Below are 18,724 nucleotides of genomic sequence, written 5' to 3'. Positions count from 1 at the left end.
CTGAGAGGCTGTAACCAGCAAATGAGCAGTGTAGTGTCTTTATATAGGACAAACACCCAAATGCACCATTATAGCACCATTTAATTATAGCTATTAGAAAGAGGAAGGAGGTGCCTCTGCACAAGTTTAAAACACAGAGCAGCAAACTCAGTCTCAGTACAGTTTGTGCTTCAAGAATGAATCCTGTGACAGCTTTCATCCTGCTCGGGACGGGACTGATGACCGGGACGGTGACCGGTGGTATGTTAAAGAGTTTTCTGATGCATCTATTGAAGAGACAGGAAAAAAATAAATAATTGATGCTGGTTTTGAATTAAAATTTTAAAGATTTAAAATACACCCACCGCAAAGTGACAGCAGGTGATGTGAAGTTGAAAGAGAAGAAATGAACAGAATATTTTTTATGTAGAGGTGGTCGACGTCAGAGTTCTTGATTGTTGTGATTCATCATCTCTGTGTAGTGTTCAACATCTAAAGGGCACACATCAAGGTAAAGGTTGCTTTCAATGACTCCATGAAACAAATGCAGGTGAAGGATTTTAGGAAATTTGATTAATTGAGCCGTCTGGTCTCCGTTGGGTTGTGGTTGGTTGTGGTTCTCAGCCAGAGAACGATGAATGGTTCCCTCCAGGTTGAGGGGGTGAAGGAGTTCAGGTATCTCTGGGTCTTGTTGCTGAGTGAGGGTAGGATGGAGCTTGAGACTGACCGGTGGACTGGTGTGACATTAGTACTGGTGGGAACATTGTACCAGACATGGTTCTCACACTGAGGCAGCAGCTGAACAAAGAATCTAAACCACATTACAGGAAGGAGGCAGTTGCCGCACACTAACACAAAAATAAGATAACAATTTTACAGAAGTGAAGTGACTCTATGTAAATATCATTTGTTTTCATTAAAAAAATTGAGAATCCATATACATTTACATTTATTAATTTCACAGATGGTTTTGTCCAATGTGACTAACAGCTGAAAGACAACACTGCAGCTTCACTGCAGTCGGAGACCTTGAAGTAGGAACTAAATCTGTTAAATAAGTGCAGGAAATTAAAGAAGTCCACAGTAAGTGCTGGGTCAGCATGTTAGGGTGTTGGAGGAGGTGCTCTCAGAAGAGGTGAGTCTACAAGATACTCTTGAAGATTGAGAGGGAAGCTAACCATGGTCTGTTGGGTGGCATACAGAGATAGGTAAATTCAGATTTTTATAACTGGTCATCACACCCCGGTTTCTCTGTGTCTCATGAGAGACCTTTGGGTAATCTGGAGGAACGAGTATAGTTTCGTATATATTTTTCCTTTCAGCCAAACCTCTTTCTCCACAGGCATTAATGATTTATTTGCCTTATCTATAACCATCTGTCTGTCTTTCCAGAGAGACACTCCCTCACTTACATCTACACCGCTCTCTCCAAACCTGTTGGACTCCCTGGCATCCATGAGTTCACAGCCATGGGTATGCTGGACGGCAGGATGATCGACTACTTTGACAGCGACAACCCAAAGAAAGTTCCTAAAGAGAAGTGGATGAAAGAGAATCTTCAGCCAGATTACTGGGAGAAAGGGACACAGTCCCGGCAGAGCAAACAGCAGTGGTTCAAGGTCAACATCGGGATCCTGAAGGAACGAATGAGACAGAACGACTCAGGTAAGATTTTAAAATCTGACCTCTGTCATCATCTTGTCTGACTGTATATTTATTTATTTCTTTGTTGTTATTTATTTATTGTCCTGTTCTTTAGACATCCATGTTCTTCAGTGGATGCACGGCTGTGAGGGCGACGTACAGTCTGATGGCAACCTGAAGTTCCACCGTGGCATGGACATGTACAGCTACGATGGAAACGACTTCCTGTCCTTCGATGATGCTAACTCAGTCTGGGTCGCTCCAACTGACGAGGCAGTCCAGACCAAGAGGAAGTGGGATGATGTCCAGGTCCTGAAAGAATACACCAAAGGCTACCTGGAGAAAGAGTGCATTGAATGGCTGAGCAAGTTCATGAGGTTTGAAAAAGAGCAGCTAAAAGCAGCCTGTAAGTGTTACTTAAGGATCATTTAAGAATGTTTTCTACGAGCATCTTCTTGAATTCTTATTCAATTTACATGTGTTTCCCAAAGCAGAACTTAAGTGCATGTGTGCACCTTTAAACTCGAGGGAACTGAGTCCTGGTCTGTAGCAGACCGCTGCATTGTGCATTCTGCAAACATGAACTCTCTGTGTGTTTTCTCTCTCCAGCTAAACCTAAGGTTTACCTGTTTGCGAAGGACTCCAAAGTTAAGACAAACACCATTCTGACGTGCCTCGCCACAGGCTTCTACCCAAAAGACATCATCCTGAAGATCAAGAGGGGTGACCGAGTTCTAACTAGAGAGGACGGACTGGTGACCTCGGGCGTTCGACCAAATGGAGACGACACCTACCAGAGAAGAGACAGCGTGGAGATTTTAAAGACTGACAAGTCTGAATACACCTGTGAGGTCATTCATGAAGCATCTGGTGTCTGGGAGAAGAAGGACTGGAGTAAGAAACTAGGTAATTGCAATCTTTTCTCTTTTAAATGTGATACTGATTTGATTTTGACACTGTTCACTCTCACATTAGTGCAGTTCCAGACGTCCACAACTTGGATGGTTTCTGTTGACAAACTAGAGGAATCTTTGGAAAACGATGTCCATATTTTACAACCTTACACCCACAGTAGATTGAAACTAACAAACAGAAACACTGTTGGAAGTAATTAGAATTTTATTCTAATTAATTTTTTTATGATGTTGTCTGTGTTTTAGATTTGCAGCCTCCCGGCCCCGGTGGGCTACCAACATATGTTGTGGTTAAGTTAACAGTGGTGATTGTGGCTGTGATCATCGGTGTGGTGGTGCTAGTGATCTTCAACACAAGATGCATAGCTGGTGAGTACAATAACTGAGGGTTGGATTGAGCTTGTTCACCTGATCTGATCTCTGAGACTATTACCTCTTCCCCAAGATGAAGAGGGAGTTCCTCGGTCGCCATTTTGACAGTGATGACGATGTTATTGCTGCTGTGGATTATTTTCTCAGACAGAGCTGACTTTCAATTTTCAATGCCCCCAAACAGAAAAAACACAAAAGTTATTAACTCTGCAGAATCACTCAGAGTTGAACTGTACAGTCATGTAACAAGAGCTGTTCAAATCCTCCCTTCATCTTTACAGTGCAAATGTAAATAACAACCTCTCTGTTCATCTCTGCAGACAGACTACTGGGAAACTAAAACCCTGACAACAACAGAGTCCAGTACGAGGATGTGGATACTGGTGTCTGAGTACATCGAGCCTCACCGATGAAACAAACGTCTTCATTACTGGGCAGGGGTCAGAAATAAGAAAGGAAATGTCTCACAGGTATCCTGAGGTATAGAGCTTATACCTGCACTTGGTGGGCTTTCATGCTGTTATTTTTCTTATTATACAGATATACAAGTATGTATTCCTTGCTAACCTATGCAAATTTTGTGTTTTTCTACATTTTTTAAATGGCTGCTTTCGGGGTTCTTGAACCTCACACATGTATATGCAGACAAATCAGAATATATTCAGCTGTTAACTTTGAAAACATTTTCCTCTTAAATCACCTGTGATGAAATGTTGGAATATTTGATTAAAATTAGCACATTTATTTGTGTGTTTAGAGATATATTGAATGTATTTGCTCAGTGATGACCTCTATTGTCAGGTTGTGGTGATGTATTTACAGCTGCTGCTGTTAGTTTGTTTGTGTTACTGTGTGTTTAACTGAGGATGGAGGCAGTGGTATTCCAGCAGCGCCTCCGTTCTGCTCTGTAAAATCACTGTTTTTGTGAATGGAGTCTGGTAGGGATGTTTCTGGTTAAACAAAAAGTTGTGAATGTTACTCTTAAATAAAAAGCTCTGTCTCTGCAGGAATCCAATCCACAATGTTGTCAGACAATTAGAATAACAATCTGAGTTATCATTTAATGTGTGTTATTTCTTCTCACTTCAAAAATCAACTAAATATGTAAGTAGACCTCCATTTTAGACAAACTGAAGCAGCTCAGGTTAGTTTGTGTTTACACACGCACCGTACGTCCTGACGTCACTAGGCGGCGGCAGAAGACGGCGGTTTTGAACAGTTTGACCGGAGAGAGTTTGTATCCGCCTATCAAGCGTGTGTTTGGGTGTGTTTGTGTCTCAGCTCCGCCTCGGCACACGGAGCGGCAGCCCGTTCATCTGAGCTGAACAGCCGTCAAACGCTCGGAGGTGTTTGTCTGCGTTCCTCGGTGTTAATTTCCTCGTTAATTTACCGCTAAGCTAGCAGTCTCCGTGTTAGCCTGTGTGTGTGTGCGGCGTTACCATGGTGACGCTCCGCGGCAGAGGCAGAGGGGACGCGGAGCAGAGCGGCAGCAGCAGCGGGCCGCAGCGGCAGCAGAGGCCGGCCAGGAGCTCCGACGCCCCGCCACGGGATCCACCGGGGACCCGGAGCAGGAGCACGGTCTCCCGGCCGCAGGAATCCGTCCTGTCCAACGTGAGTCCGTCTGTTTTTCTAAAGAGGCTTCGCTGCATCATTTGAGTTTTAATTGTTGTCGTTATTAACTGTCAGTTTGTCAGAATCAGACGCTGTTTAAAGCCTGAATAACATCTACTACTAAGTTATTAGGAAACAAAATTAAGTCACATTAGAGCAGCAAGTATTTCATGTCATTATTAGAATTCTTATTGTTAATATTATTAAATCATAATCAATAGGAATCGTATCATCCATGGCTGGATTAACTGTCAGATCAATAAATAATGAAGATAGCTGTTGTTCTGCTGTGATGGAGTGATACTGCTTATTACTGGACACAGAAAAATGTCAAAGCAATTTCATAAAACACAACTTTAAACCAATGTCAACCAAAACAGTTAAAGTGTAAAACTAGATTTTGTCACAGAGTCCATCTTCATGATCAGGGCCACAAGATAAATACTGCACATTTATACGTCTTCCTACTGACATTTCATCAACTTTGACGTGTTTCAGGAATTTGACGCCGAAGACGACGACGAACAGAATCAGGCTGATTCAGAAACACACGAGGATGAAGATATGAAACCAGCGAAGCCCGTCATCAGGTCTGATCAATAACGACCAGGGAATAATATCTGATTTATGAATCAGCTGACAGAAAATGATGATGCTCTGTTTGTGTTTACAGGAAGTCTGCCAGGCTTCAGAACACGGCAGGTAAGAACAGCGATGTCAACACTGACACCTGGAATATCAGGAAGTTCTAGGAAAGAAAGTCCTGGAAATTTGTATAAACTCTCGAACAACTCGTTTACTTGAGCTACAGTTTTAAACACCGGCACCTGGATCCAGACACTGATTTACTGGCACAAAGTATTGCTCTAATAAAGTATAAACTTGAATTTTAGTTAGATAATCGTTACATTTTGATTCCTGATTTTGTTGTAATGACAAAAAATTAACCGGCTCCTGCTTCTCAAATGTGAATATCTGGTGTTTTACCTGAGCTTTCATGATAATAAACTGAATATATTTGAGTTTTGGAGCATTAGTTGGACGAAACAAGGCATTTTATAGACTCAACAACCGATGAATCAATGAGAAAAATATTTGGTAGATTAATCGATAATGAAAATAATCATTACTCGCAGCCGTCTATGAGTGTGTGTGTGTGTTTCCAGGTGGTAGGAGGAGCGGGCTGAGGAGAAGCACCAGGCCGACCAAACCGACGAGCAGATACCAGGCCTCCAACATGTTCGACGGCATCAGCACCAAGTAAGAAAAACTCTCTGATTATTCACACTGATCTGGAACCAGATTCACTGTATTTGTGTTATCAGGTGACAAATGAAAGGAAAAACCTGAAGCGTCTCAGTAACGTGTTGTTCCACCTGGAGCCTCCAAAGCTCTGAACTCTCTTGTCACGTCCCCGGTGTGTAAAGGTCCTCACACGTCTCACCAAGTGTCCAGTTGAGATCTGGTGACTGTGAGGGCCACAACATCTGAGCCGTCCTCATGACCTCTGCATGTGAACGCTGTCATCCTGTTTCTTTGCTCATTTTTCTGATTTTTCCTTTAATAAATAAACACTGATGTGGATGTGATAATAAAGCAGAGCGATGAATACACACTGTCCCTCTGCTGCAGCACGAGCAGGTCGGTCCTGAAGAGGATGGACAACATGAAGAAGAAGAGGCGGCTCAGTAACAACAAAGAAGGAGTGAGTAAATGCAGGAGCAACACTGTGTTTACACTCTGGATCTGTTTGCAGTTAAACCACTGAGGGCGCACACTAAAGAGTCAGGGGTTATTTATTTTACTGTTTGATTTGTCCAGGATTTCAAATGTCTGTCTCTGAGATTCCTCCACCCCAAACAGCAGATGAATGTAATTTGAAACATTTTTTTCTGCATCTTTTTCTAAAACATTTCACACAGAACTGACGGTGTGTTTATGTCTCTCAGCTGAAACCCTGTCCACACTCTGTGTCTCTGTCTGTGTGGGTGCTGCCTCTCTTATCAGGCCGTTGTGAGGGCGGGGCACACAGCTGCACCCTGCCCCCCCTCCCTCCCTCCACAACAGCATTCACATGGTGGGGGGGGGGTGCACCTCTCTATCAGCTGCCAACATATTGGAAACTAGCCGAGAAGCTCCAGCCCATGTTTTTCTGTTTGCTTGTTTTTGTCACACAAGGTTTCAGAGTTTCACTGACAGTGAGAGGATGTGGGAGATGTCATGTTTTCATTTTTTTATTCTTTTGCAGCTTTATTTTTATGAATATGTCCAGGCAAAAACAAGAAACCAGAAACATGACTATATAGCAGTACCAGACTCCATTGACAAAAACAGGAATTTTACCGAGCAGAACACAGGAGCTGCTGGAATACCACTGTTAGTTTGTCTGTATTATTGTGTGGTACTTTTACTTCAGTAAAGTATCTGATTACTTACCTTCCACCACTGAAAGTTACACAGTAACACAGACACACTAACAGATGGAGGCAGTGGTATTCCAGCAGCTCCTGTGCTCTGCTCATCTAAAATTCCTGTTTTTGTCAATGGAGTCTGGTGGTGATTTATAGCGATGTTTCTTGCTGATTCGATTCCAGAAACTTTTGTTCCTATCAGTCATTTACACCAAAAAACATGGGAAAACAAGAGAACTTTATGATCCCAATAACAAGAAACACAGTTCTTGTGGAAATGCATGTGTATTTGGACTTGAACCAACCCTGAACCCTGGGTCTGTGAATGTCTCAGTGTTTTTGTGTTTGATGAAATTGCAGAAGATCTACTCTAAAGCCCAGAGGAGGAGAACACCGGTCCCACCGCAGAGAGAGCTCAGTGACAGCGTGGAAGAAAACGGTTTGTGGAAAACATTCAGGAGAATCTGAGACGAGAAGGAAGGAGATGGAACATGTCGTTACGTGATACCGTTATTTACAGGTGCAGATGATCAGGACAGCCGACAAGAAGTGGCCGCAGACGAAGAGAGCAGCAGCAGCGTCAACGAGAACTTTGACGCCAAACTGAGCAGAGCCTCGTCGCTGTACCAGGGACCCAACTGCGGTCAGTACTGAATCCATGACACCTCAGCAGACGTTTCTCATTGTATAGTCTTGACGTTGTTGTTTCCTCTGTTTGTGTTCAGAGTTCCTGAGAGGAACCTTCAGGATCAGCGCCTCCGGACCAAACACGACCCGCAGAGGAGCGTTCAGGTCCGACCATCTCTTTTCTTTAAAGACATCCAGTTTACATTTAGTACGTCAGGATCGACCTGATGGAGAGTTTGAAATTTGACCCCGTACCAAAATAAACTGCATCATTAACCTCATACTCAACAGATGTTCCAGTTTAATCAGCTTTGATCTGGTTAAGTTTTGCTGTGAAAGTAAGAGATGCTGAGTTACAACCTCCTGCTGAAAAGAGAAATGTTAATGTCTGAAGTGACTGACAGGTTGATCCGGTGTCTCTCTCGTCTTATTCACATGTAAACGTTCAGATGCAGCCTGACGGAGAAAGAAAATCATCAAGATAATAATTTAATTCAGACAAAACAACACACACAACTATTCTTCTCTCCTCTGTTTCCTCATCTCATTTACTTTTCATTTCGTCCTGCAGAGCCACTAAGAGTGTGTGGTCGAATCAGTCTGACGAAGACTCCGATGACGAAGAGCCAAACAGTGAAAAAGCCTCTGGCAGGTCAGTAAATACACGATGAAACCTGATCGTTGATGTGTCGTTGGTTTCTGTTTGGAACTCCAAACTTCATTCATCTACAACATAAACTTGACTGTGTGTTTGTTTTCTCTCTTCCTGTCAGCTGTCGGCCGCTCGGCCTGCGTACCGACGATCTTCTGGGGACTCGCAGAGACAAGATGAACGCAGGAGCAGGTCTGGCCGACATCGATCCCATGGCCATCGACCAGTCGGTGAGTTTGGATCGTGGCTCCGTCGTCTTCTCCTGCCTCTCTCTCTCCCTCTCGTTGCCTCTTACCTCTTCCCTCCCTCCTCAGGTGGGGTTCGACAGCGTCGGAGGTTTGTCGGGTCACATCTCGGCTCTGAAGGAGATGGTCGTCTTCCCGCTTCTCTACCCCGAGGTCTTTGACAACTTCAAGATCCAGCCTCCCAGGTGACAAAACCCTCGACACCTGCTGATCGTAACCTGCTCACAGTCGGTTTGTGAACCTGCATGTCAGGAGTAAATAACAGAGTATATTAGTGTTAAGACGTCTTTGCTTGTTTACTCTGCACCTCACAAAGCCATCGGCATCGGTTCAGCTCTGTGACTTCCTCCACTGCTGGATTAAAGGTGGGACAACAGCCCCCCACCAATCCTGCAACACTGTAACATTCCCACCTTGAAGCGTCTGTAAAAGGGGCAAATTAAACAGTGCTAACTGGTTGATAAACATTGACTTCTTTTGTATGTTTAATTAAATGTGTTCACGGTATCTGTTCATTACTGTAAAACAAATCTGATGTTAAAATAGACAGCTGCAGTCCTCGTTTATGATTCCAACTCTGTCTCTGAATTCTTTATAAATACAGGTCTTTAAAAGTTCATTTAAATCTTAATAAGACAATACGTTTATATGTAAACAGCTGTAATTGTTGTCGCGTTGTATCTCTACAACTTTTCCTTTTACAATCATCTGTCATGTTGCAACAAGTTAAATCCTGGATTTATGAGGAATGATTAAACGTGTCCTGTCCCCCGTCCTCTGCAGAGGTTGTCTGTTTTACGGTCCTCCCGGGACGGGGAAGACGCTGGTCGCCCGGGCGCTGGCCAACGAGTGCAGCCACGGCAACAGGAAAGTGTCGTTCTTCATGAGGAAGGGAGCCGACTGCCTCAGCAAGTGGGTGGGCGAGTCGGAGCGGCAGCTGCGGCTGCTGTTCGAACAGGTAAACACTCATCTCACACTCACCTCAGCACAGCAGAACTAAACCTGGTGTTCCTGCACTGCCCCCTGCTGGACGACTGCAGGTCATGTCCCTGGGAGGAGTAAAGAGGAGAGATGTTTGCTGTCCTCAGTGTGAGTTGTCTTTGACGCTGTAATTTAAAATGCAGCAGCTGAGTGTGTGTGGCCGTGTGTCGTCCTCAGGCGTATCAGATGCGTCCGTCCATCATCTTCTTCGACGAGATCGACGGCCTGGCTCCGGTCCGGTCCAGCAGACAGGATCAGATACACAGGTCAGGACGGACTCCCTCAGTCGCTGCCGTTATTTTTTGGCTTCAGAGAATCATCGACTTGATTTCCTGTCTTGTCTTTCATCCCCTTCAGCTCCATTGTGTCGACGCTCCTCGCTCTGATGGACGGGTTGGACAGTCGAGGTGAAGTCGTGGTGATCGGAGCGACGAACCGGCTGGACTCCATCGACCCGGCGCTGCGAAGGCCCGGACGCTTCGATAGGGAGTTCCTGTTTGGCCTCCCCGACAGAGAGGTTGGTTTGTTTTGTTTTTGAAGTTATGTTTTCTTTAATACCCAGATTTCCAGACGACAAAGCTGTTTGTTAAGTTGTTTAAAATTCACACAGTTTTCCTTGTGAATTCTGTTTTTGGCTGCTTAAAAATAATAAAAGCAGCTTTTACTCCAAGTTATTTAAAATTTTTGTTTACGTCCTGTGAGTCTTGTTTTCTCATCAAGAGTCCAAACTTTGTGTCTCACAGTTTGAAATTTAATGTCTATAAATCCCAGCTCTGTGTTTGTTTACCTTGTGTGAACTCTTTTATTGTTTTTCAGTCTCGTAAAGAGATTCTGAAAATCCACACCAGGCAGTGGAAACCTCCTCCGTCTGAAGATTTCCTGGACGAACTGGCTGAGAAATGTGTTGGTAAGAAAGACGACAGCAGAGGTCAAAGAGTTTTATTCTGATCTGTGCGATAAACAAACCAACAGCAGGGAGTGGTCACATGATATCTGAAAGAAGACGACATTTAAACTCTTTTGTCTTTACTGAAGGATTGTTGTTACGTTATAGAAACATATAAAGAGCCATAAGATCCTGATGCTTATTACCTTTTAAAACCTGAAATGTAGCGATGACCTTTGACCTCTCTCTCTCAGGTTACTGTGGCGCTGACATCAGGGCGGTGTGCACCGAGGCGGCGCTGTGCGCTCTGCGTCGCCGCTACCCGCAGATCTACGGCACCTCCCAGAAGCTCCTGCTGGACGTCTCCTCCATCGCCGTCAGCAGCTGTGACTTTGTGGCGGCCATGAGGAAGATGTCGCCGGCCGCGCGGCGCTCCGTCGCCTCGCCCACCAAGCCCCTGTCGCCCGTGGTTCACCCGCTGCTGGGCGGCGCCCTGCGGGACATCCTGGAGGCGCTGCAGAGGCTGTTCCCTCACGCTGAGCAGGGCATGAAGAGGAAGAGGGAGCCAGGTGGGTCAGAGCTGGCGGGGGGGGGGGCTCCTCCTCCTTTTAGATCTGATGTTAACAAACATCTTCTGCTGTTTTCTGCACGTCAGACCTCACCTCTGGTATCCTTGACGACGGCCTCATGTACGGAGGAGACGAGGGCTCCAGCTCATCCAGCATCTCCGCCCCCTCCACCTCCAAGTGCAGGAACTTCCTGCACTTCGCCAGGTGAGTCTGATCAAGATCTGGACACTTTATTTTTTTCCTCCTTTTCTTTTCCTACATCTCTCCTCCACCTCCTGCAGGAGTGCAGTCAAACACCCGACGTCTTACCGTCCCAGGATGCTCCTGGCAGGTCGACCCGGCGCCGGTCAGACGTCTCACCTGGCTCCTGCAGTCCTGCACGCTTTGGAGCGTTTCACCGTCCACAGCCTGGACTCTGCCGTGCTGTTCGGAGTCAGCAGCACCTCCCCGGAGGAGGCCTGCGCCCAGGTAAACGCCACACAGGTGCACAGCATTTTAAACACCTTGTCAAATCGTTTCTGAAGTCGTTCTCTGCTCCGTCAGGTGTTCTGCGAGGCCAAGCGGACGTCTCCCAGCATCCTCTACATCCCCCACATCCAGCAGTGGTGGGAGACTGCAGGGCCCGCGCTGAGGGCCTCCTTTCTCAGCCTGCTGGACAGCATCCCCTCCTTCTCCCCCATCCTGCTCCTCGCCACCTGCAACGTCCCCCACCCACAGCTGGATCCAGAGGTGAGCGGCTGACCTGAACCCAGTCAGGTGGTACCACACTGAGAGAAACAACAAACTGAGAGGAAACAAACTTTATAATCTCTGTCCTCAGATTCAGTCTCTGTTTCGGGAGGAGTACGGGGAGGTGTGCACCATCAGTGTCCCCACCTGGCAGGAGAGGACCGACTTCTTCCAGGACCTCGTTCTGAACCAGGCGGCCGAGGCTCCGCCCTCCAAGAAAAAAGCACGTATGTGAAGCCGCTCAGCTCATTGGTGTCAGTGTTTCCGCCCGATGATCCTCACCCTGATTCCCCCCCCCCTCCTCAGTGACTCAGGCCATGGAGATCCTTCCCCTTGCTCCCCTGCCTCCCCCCCGCCAGCTGTCGGAGCAGGCGCGCCTCCGTCTGGAGGAGCAGGAGGAGGACGTGCTGCGAGAGCTCCGCCTCTTCCTGCGCAACGTCACCGAGCGCCTGAGCCTGGACCGCCGCTTTAAGGCCTTCACCAGACCCGTCGACATAGAGGAGGTGAGTGGTTCCTGTCTTTCTCTACCTCCTCCTTTCCTCTCTCTCTCCGTCCTCCCCTCTTTCTCACACCTCCTCTCTGGCTCCCGCAGGTCCCAGACTACCTGATGGTGATCAAGAAGCCCATGGACCTCTCCACGCTGCTCACCAACATCGACGAGCACAAGTACGTCACCGTCAGCGAGTTCATGTTGGACGCAGACCTGATCTGGCAGAACGCCCTCGAGTACAACCCGGACAGCGACCCCATGGGTGAGAACCAGCTGAGTCCTGATGGGTTTGAGCCTCCACTGTTACAAGACCTGATTTTTTTCATGTATAAAACTTTTGTTCGCTCTTTCACCGGAGGCTCGTCTCAGGTTTTATCTTCTACTTCTTCACTGTCTCCATGAAACAGACGGAGCAGGTGATTCCAGGTGAAAGCTTTTCAGTCATAAAGCCGACGGGTTCAGAGAGGACTCTTTGTGCTTTGAAACAGCTGACACTCTGACATTTCCACTGTAGACATTACGTCTGGTTCACAGCGAAGCCGGCAGGTTTTATTTGAGGAAACAGAAATTCTCCCTCTGAGCTTCTCCGTCTGTGTTTGATGAGAGACGTGGGTTTAACAAGAGAAATAAAACAGAAGCAGAACTTTCACCTGGATTCACCTGCTCACTGTGGAGAGGAGGTGAAACATTAAAAACCAGAGTCAACCATGAGCTCCTCATCAGGTACTCGGCTTCTCAGAGCTGAACCGAGAGATCGATTAATTCATTTTACAAATATCTTCTGGTTTCAGCTTCAGAAATATGATCTTCTCTTTTCTGTGACTGGAAACTGAATATTCACGTTGGGCTCTGGGAAACTCAGACATTTGTTTTTATTGTTTTCTGATATTTTATCCAATTAACTGAACAATTAAACGATTATTTTGTTCAGTGTTCAATGATAATAATCATTAGAAGCAGCCACATGACAAGACATTTAAATTGATTTATCTGCTCTTGCAACTTAAATCAGTTTACGTTTTAAATATGATGTAGGACGAATCATGACCTCAGAGTTTATATGTTTTAGTAGTTAGAGGATGTGTAACTGTGTGTGTGTGTGTGTGTGTGTGTGTGTGTGTGTGTCTCAGACCGTCACATCCGTCACCGAGCGTGCGCCCTGAAGGACACGGTCCGAGCCATCCTCAGAGACGAGCTGGACGAGGACTTTGAGAGAGTCTGCGAGGAGATCAAAGAGTCTCGAATCAAGAGAGGTGAAGCTTCCTGGACCTGGTTCCTCTGTCTCTGGACTTCCTGTCTGTCTGTCCGAGCCTGGTGTCAGTGGAACCAGATCAGTCTCAACCTCAGAACCACAGCAGAGTTTTTCTACATCAAAGTCTGAAACCAGCATCTTAATAACCTCTGCACCACAAACTAAGACTTTTATTTTGTCAGCAGCTTCTTCCTGTGGGACCGAGACCAACCCAGACGAGGCCGACGGCAGCTCAGCCTTCTCCAGGAACAGCCCCCGACCTCAGCGTAAGTCCACACCTGAAGCAGGCGTCACATTTGCTTCCTCCACAGAACCAGAGTAATCACAGGGTTTTACTGCCCCCAGTGGTGAACAGTAGGAACGACAACAACTAAAATATGTTGCAACACTTTATTCTGCAATTTTATTGTGAAATAAAGGGACAAGGCACAAAGGGGACGTACGTATATTAGGCCAGATCAGATTTGTCGTGTTCCTCGAGACATTTCTGAGCAGTGTCTGTGGTGTGGTGGGAGCACTGTCCTGCTGGGGGAGGACTGTGTTGTCATGGTGGGGGGTGTTTGGTCTACAACAGTGTTTAGGTGGGTGGTACGAGTCAAAACAATGTCCAGATGAACGAAGGACGAACACATTACAGCTGTTTTTAAATGAATAAAATATAAGTTTGAAGAACTTTTACACAAATATCTGATTTTAAAAGAAATCTGCAGATTCTGTGCATTTCACTTGTTTACTGTGTTGCAGTAAAACACGAGTGATCATTCTGTTCCTGTGCTATGTTCATGACACCAGCGAATGTGGGTGAAGACAGAGTTCACTTGAAAGTAACGCTGTTCATATGAGAGAAGTTAAAGTGGAGGTGAAGCTGTGTGGACAGGAAGCTGCAGAGCTGAGTCTTTATTTAACATCAGAGCAGAGGAAGAGGCAGCGTCAGACAGAGAGAGGGAGAGAGCACATGAAAAGAGAAGAGGAGGTCTGACTGATCTCAGCATCCTACGTCCTCCTGTTTCTGCTCTAACCACCTCTCCTCTCTCCTCCTCCTCCCTCCTCCCTCCCCCCGCCCCTCCCCCTCTCTTACTCCAGCTCGTAAGAAAAAACGTTACAAACCGCCCCGAAAATCCAAGTGGAGCACCGGCGTCATAAAGAAACCAAAGAAGAAGAAGCCGCCGGCCTCCACCTCGTTGTCGCTCTCCTCCTCCAGGTCCAGCAAGGCGAGTTCAGAGTCCGGTCCAGACGAGAACGGGGTCGCTGGGATGAGGGCGATGAACGGCTCCGCTGATCCGAGCTCGTCCACCACGTCAGAGAGCAGCGACTGGGAGCAGAGCCAGAACGGGTATCACCACGTAAACGGTGTCGCAGGGATCCAGAACGGAGTTCTCATGAACGGGTTCCACCGTCCAGACCCTCAGCCAGGGAGGCTGAACCTAAGGCATCGAGCCCAGAAACCAAAGACAACGAACGGGGTTTATCTGAGCACATTAGGTCTGTATGTCCCTGGAGCTGGAGCCTGAATCTCGGCGCTCTCCTTTACTAACCGACCGAGCTCCGCTGCTGCAGCTTCAAACAGGTAAAACTGACGCCGCTGCTTCTGCATCTGCTGCTGAACAGGCTTCAACAGGCCAACGCTTCACTCTGAGCCAGACCGAGCCGAGAACAGCTTCTCTGATATCAAAGTTTTATTCTCAATGCACAGCCTCATGGTACAAATGCTGCACAACAGAGTGCAGAGTTTTGGATGTTAGTCAACACCATGAGCCCATTCTGAAAACAGTTCAAAGACAACTAATTAATTATTAAAGCTGCTTTAAACTTGGAGGATTCAACCAGAAAAGAGTGAACAGAGAAGCAGCAGTTCATCTTCTGACAGTATCTTTTAGAGTCGGTTTCTGGTCTGAACTAGTTCTGAAGACGTGCTGCTGTCAGAGATCAGAACAGCTTCAACCGAGGAGACAGAGGAGACGTGATTCTGTTTAAAAACAGGGATTTTCAGACACTCGCTCCACAAAGATGTGACACGAGTCGTCATATCCAAAATGAAAAAACAGATTTAGAGAGAAAACGACAGAAATGGTCTCAAGTGTTTTGGGTTCTCTGATTCGACCACTGACTCTGCTTTGTTCTGTTGTTGTTATTGTTGTTGTGCTGTTAAAGTCTTGTTCCCACCAGCGTTAACCAGCGTTGACCTTGGCATGAATGCTGCTCCTAAAAGTGATAAACTGAAGAATAATCCACCTCCTCCTCTTCCTCCCTCCATGTCTTGCTCCTCAGAGCGTAACAAGCATGAGAAGAGAGCCAACATGGCCGCCATGGAACAGATGCAGCTGTTCAACGTGGGCAGATCTGTGGAGGTCCTCGACGACGACACACCACCGCTCGTCGTTGATCGCAGCAAACTGAAGGTGAGTCGATCAGGTGATTTAAACCACTGAAGATTAGAGATGGTAAGAGTTTAAGAGGTTTGTTTGTTGTTGAGTGATCGTGTTTGTGTTTTCCAGGGTCTCCTGAACAGAGCGGTGGATAAAACTGAAGGTGCAGAGGTGGAGCCGCTGGAGAAGCTGTACGCTCTGCTGGCTCAGTGCATCTACAGACACAGAAACAACTACAACAAGGCAGAGCTCATTCAGGTACGACAGCCTGGAACAGAACCTGCTTCACAAGGCGTTCGTAAGGACAGGGAGTCAAGCTACACCAGTGTTTGTTTCTAGCTCTATCACCTCTTCTACTGAAGCTAGCATGCTAACCAGCTAGCCTGTCTCGTTACTTTCCAATGGGGACTCACTGCAGTGTCCCAGCAAGAAACCACATTCAGCAACAGAAAACTTAGTGATGGCCACTTTAAATTTTAACTGGCAAAAGATCTGCAGCATTAAACAACAATAATAACAGAAAACAATCCTGTTATTTGTAGTTCTGTTCTGATGTTCTGGTTTGGTACCGACAGTGTTGAAGAAAGAAAACATTTCACACTGCACATTTGCTTCCTGCAGTGTAAAAACAAGCTGTCAGTGTTTCTCTGTGTAATCATGTTTTCAGGTTTGTGTTCAGTTTTCATTTTCCTTTTTTTTTTTCTCCAGGAAATGAAGAAAGAAATTGACAGCTTCTCCTGATCTCCCAGGTTTATTTTAATAAAACCTCAGTACATTAAAATGTGAAGTGGTTTACTCTTGTTGTTTTTACATTTAGTTATGATCATGTAACATATCACACATCTGAAATACCTCAGTATTTATTCTGTTAGTGTTTAAAAATAAGAGTTTTTAATCATGTGACCAGTTTATAAAAGATTAATAGTTATGATCACTCAGTATTTAATTAATTCAGCTTTATCATGAAGTAAATTTGAATAAATGTTATTGAGGTTGAATTACACTCATTGTCTTGTTTTTCTTTGCTGAGGTACTTATGTCGTGTGTAACAACAGAAAACTGCAGCTCAGACGAACAAAACCCAAAATTAAACATCTACACCATTATCCACCTGAACACCTGATCTAAAATGTGTTCTGTCTGTTTTTAGTGACGAAAAATAAAAGCTGCAAAGTTTAAAAAGTGCATTACAACTAGAGCAGTTCTGACTATTCAGTTCTAAATAAAACAAAATTAATTAAAAAATCAGATCAGTTACACTACAGGAAGTAGAATGTGTCAAACTTGACTGTAGTATGTATACTTCAAGAGTCACCGGAAATTCAGCCGAAGTCGATCTCGAACGCACCTTGTCACAGGCTGGAACACTCGCCTGTGACGCACGCGACGCTGACATGAAAAAAACAAACAAACAAACAAAAAACTCATTAAATTTGCCAAACTGACGTCAGTACAACAATTACTGTTTCCGCTTTGCAGAGATACCTTCAAAATAAAAGTCTAGGCGTGCGCATACAGAAACCATGTATGCAGAAGAAACCAAACAAGAACACAAACCAGATGTAAAATATTTCACTGTTTCATATCTTGGTTTTATGTGAGAACAAACCATATGGAAGCAGGTGGTTATGATAGTTTGTTGTTATTCTTAATTTTGTTATCAGTGTTGTTTTTCCACCCATTTATTTAGTCCAGAGAGTCAAAACACAACATTTCTCACAACACGTGAATGTAATAATACGTCCATGCGTCAGACGAGCAATGATAAAACTGAATAGGCGCCATTTTGGGTCCTGTATCCTGATCTTATAATACATCTATGGCTTCTCACCGTCTTTATGGTGGATGTATTTTCAGACCAATCAGAGGTGGCTGCTAGGCGGAGCAAGATCGGCCTGCCAATCACTTTTTTTCTGCTCATGTTTGCTTGCATGTGTCGTCATTGTTACGACGCGTCTTGTCATTGGCCATTGCCTTTTGGGAGGAGCGTAGAGAGGCGGAGAAACGAAGTGGGAAATCCGATTTAAACCAGCGCTTGAACCGTTGCCTCGGTTTGTCAGTACCGTGAGGAAACCGAGCCACCGATGAGGTCTGGATGCTCAAACTGTGGAGCTATTTGTCGAACAGGAGTGAGACTGGACACTGAATACACCTGCGTCGCGAAGGTAAGGCTAAAGAGCAAACGGCTAGCGGCTAGCGTTAGCATTAGTATTATCTGAGAGCTTTAGCATTAGCCTTGTGTTTTAATTATATTTTTGGGGCTTATCTTATTTTCCTTTGTGCTGCCGTTCTTGTTGCATAGGTAAGTGTGTGTTTGTGTCTCAGTGACTATAAAGACCCTGATAGGAGTTCTTATAAATAGATAATTTATTTATTCACCTCAAAACTAATTGTCAGTGTTCTAGTGTTTAGTTTTCAGTGTTGTATTTGTCTACAGGTTTTGGAGGTGAAACATTCTTTATTAGTCAGGTTGTTTTTTTTCAGGTGTTGTATTTGTGTTTTCCAGGTTTACTGGTTCAGCTGCTGCAGCCTGAACAGAAACACCAGCTCTCACCTTACAAACCAAACAGGTATGAGTCCTAAAGATTTACCCAGTCTGAAAAAAATGTGTTGATGAGCTGAATTAATAATGTTAGTAACAGTGTTACAGTTTAACTCACTGATATTTAATACGTTTAACAGTGTCTATAAAGTGTCAAAATAGTTGTCAGGTAGTTTTCTGCTTGTGGACTGAAGTATAATTAATAAGACCAGAATACCACAAAATCCTGCTTTCAAAAAGTTACTTAAGTGAACGTTTTTATCATGCAGTTCACAATAATACACATGGTTTCTTCAGTGAGTAGTTTAAAGACAAGTCATATAGAAATTTAACATTTAAGATAATCATTTAAGTTTATTTTTTCCAATATTTGTTGTTATTGAAGATGCAATGCTTTTCATATGTGACAGTAAACAGCCCATTTTCTGACTCTCCTCTAATGTTTGTTAAATGT

General features: G+C 45.1%; 2 protein-coding genes across 4 annotated transcripts; both read left to right on the top strand.

Annotated features, from left to right (window-relative positions):
* The first annotated feature begins 176 nt into the window (after positions 1–176).
* LOC108891229 (H-2 class I histocompatibility antigen, Q9 alpha chain-like) lies at positions 177–4,234 on the top strand. Its single transcript, XM_051069252.1, has 6 exons — positions 177–240; positions 1,372–1,644; positions 1,739–2,029; positions 2,233–2,529; positions 2,784–2,906; positions 4,191–4,234. The coding sequence occupies exons 1-6, from the start codon at positions 177–179 to the stop codon at positions 4,232–4,234; spliced, it is 1,092 nt and encodes a 363-aa protein (XP_050925209.1).
* LOC108891256 (ATPase family AAA domain-containing protein 2) lies at positions 4,085–16,731 on the top strand. 3 transcript variants are annotated; one of them, XM_018688369.2, is made up of 28 exons: positions 4,085–4,520; positions 5,019–5,110; positions 5,194–5,222; positions 5,687–5,780; positions 6,153–6,225; positions 7,292–7,370; positions 7,452–7,574; positions 7,657–7,723; positions 8,130–8,210; positions 8,332–8,440; positions 8,525–8,640; positions 9,239–9,413; positions 9,614–9,702; positions 9,794–9,953; positions 10,253–10,343; positions 10,577–10,891; positions 10,978–11,095; positions 11,173–11,359; positions 11,435–11,620; positions 11,712–11,847; positions 11,927–12,123; positions 12,213–12,372; positions 13,241–13,363; positions 13,548–13,628; positions 14,446–14,844; positions 15,631–15,761; positions 15,858–15,986; positions 16,437–16,731. In XM_018688369.2, exons 1-28 carry the CDS (start codon positions 4,350–4,352, stop codon positions 16,467–16,469), a joined length of 3,744 nt encoding a protein of 1,247 aa, XP_018543885.1. In that variant the 5' UTR covers positions 4,085–4,349; the 3' UTR covers positions 16,470–16,731. The 3 variants fall into 3 exon arrangements, 2 of the variants coding, with proteins under 2 accessions (XP_018543885.1, XP_018543886.1); XM_018688370.2 differs by lacking the exon at positions 14,446–14,844; XR_007812523.1 differs by lacking the exons at positions 15,858–15,986; positions 16,437–16,731 and having other exon boundaries at positions 14,446–14,929.
* The last annotated feature ends 1,993 nt before the right edge of the window (positions 16,732–18,724 follow it).

The sequence above is a fragment of the Lates calcarifer genome, linkage group LG3 (genome assembly GCF_001640805.2).
Source record: "Lates calcarifer isolate ASB-BC8 linkage group LG3, TLL_Latcal_v3, whole genome shotgun sequence".
NCBI lineage: Eukaryota > Metazoa > Chordata > Actinopteri > Centropomidae > Lates > Lates calcarifer.
Note: the sequence above shows the minus strand (reverse complement) of the source record. Positions and strands in the feature narration are given on the sequence as shown.

Bases quoted from the DNA above. Each gene is read 5' to 3' on its own strand.
- LOC108891229 (XM_051069252.1), top strand. From the start codon at position 177: ATGAATCCTGTGACAGCTTTCATCCTGCTCGGGACGGGACTGATGACC. The intron at 241-1,371 runs GTATGTTAAAGA...CTGTCTTTCCAG, and splicing joins GACCGGGACGGTGACCGGTG to AGAGACACTCCCTCACTTAC. The intron at 2,530-2,783 runs GTAATTGCAATC...TCTGTGTTTTAG, and splicing joins GGACTGGAGTAAGAAACTAG to ATTTGCAGCCTCCCGGCCCC.
- LOC108891256 (XM_018688369.2), top strand. From the start codon at position 4,350: ATGGTGACGCTCCGCGGCAGAGGCAGAGGGGACGCGGAGCAGAGCGGC. The intron at 9,703-9,793 runs GTCAGGACGGAC...CATCCCCTTCAG, and splicing joins AGACAGGATCAGATACACAG to CTCCATTGTGTCGACGCTCC. The intron at 11,848-11,926 runs GTATGTGAAGCC...CCCCCTCCTCAG, and splicing joins GCCCTCCAAGAAAAAAGCAC to TGACTCAGGCCATGGAGATC.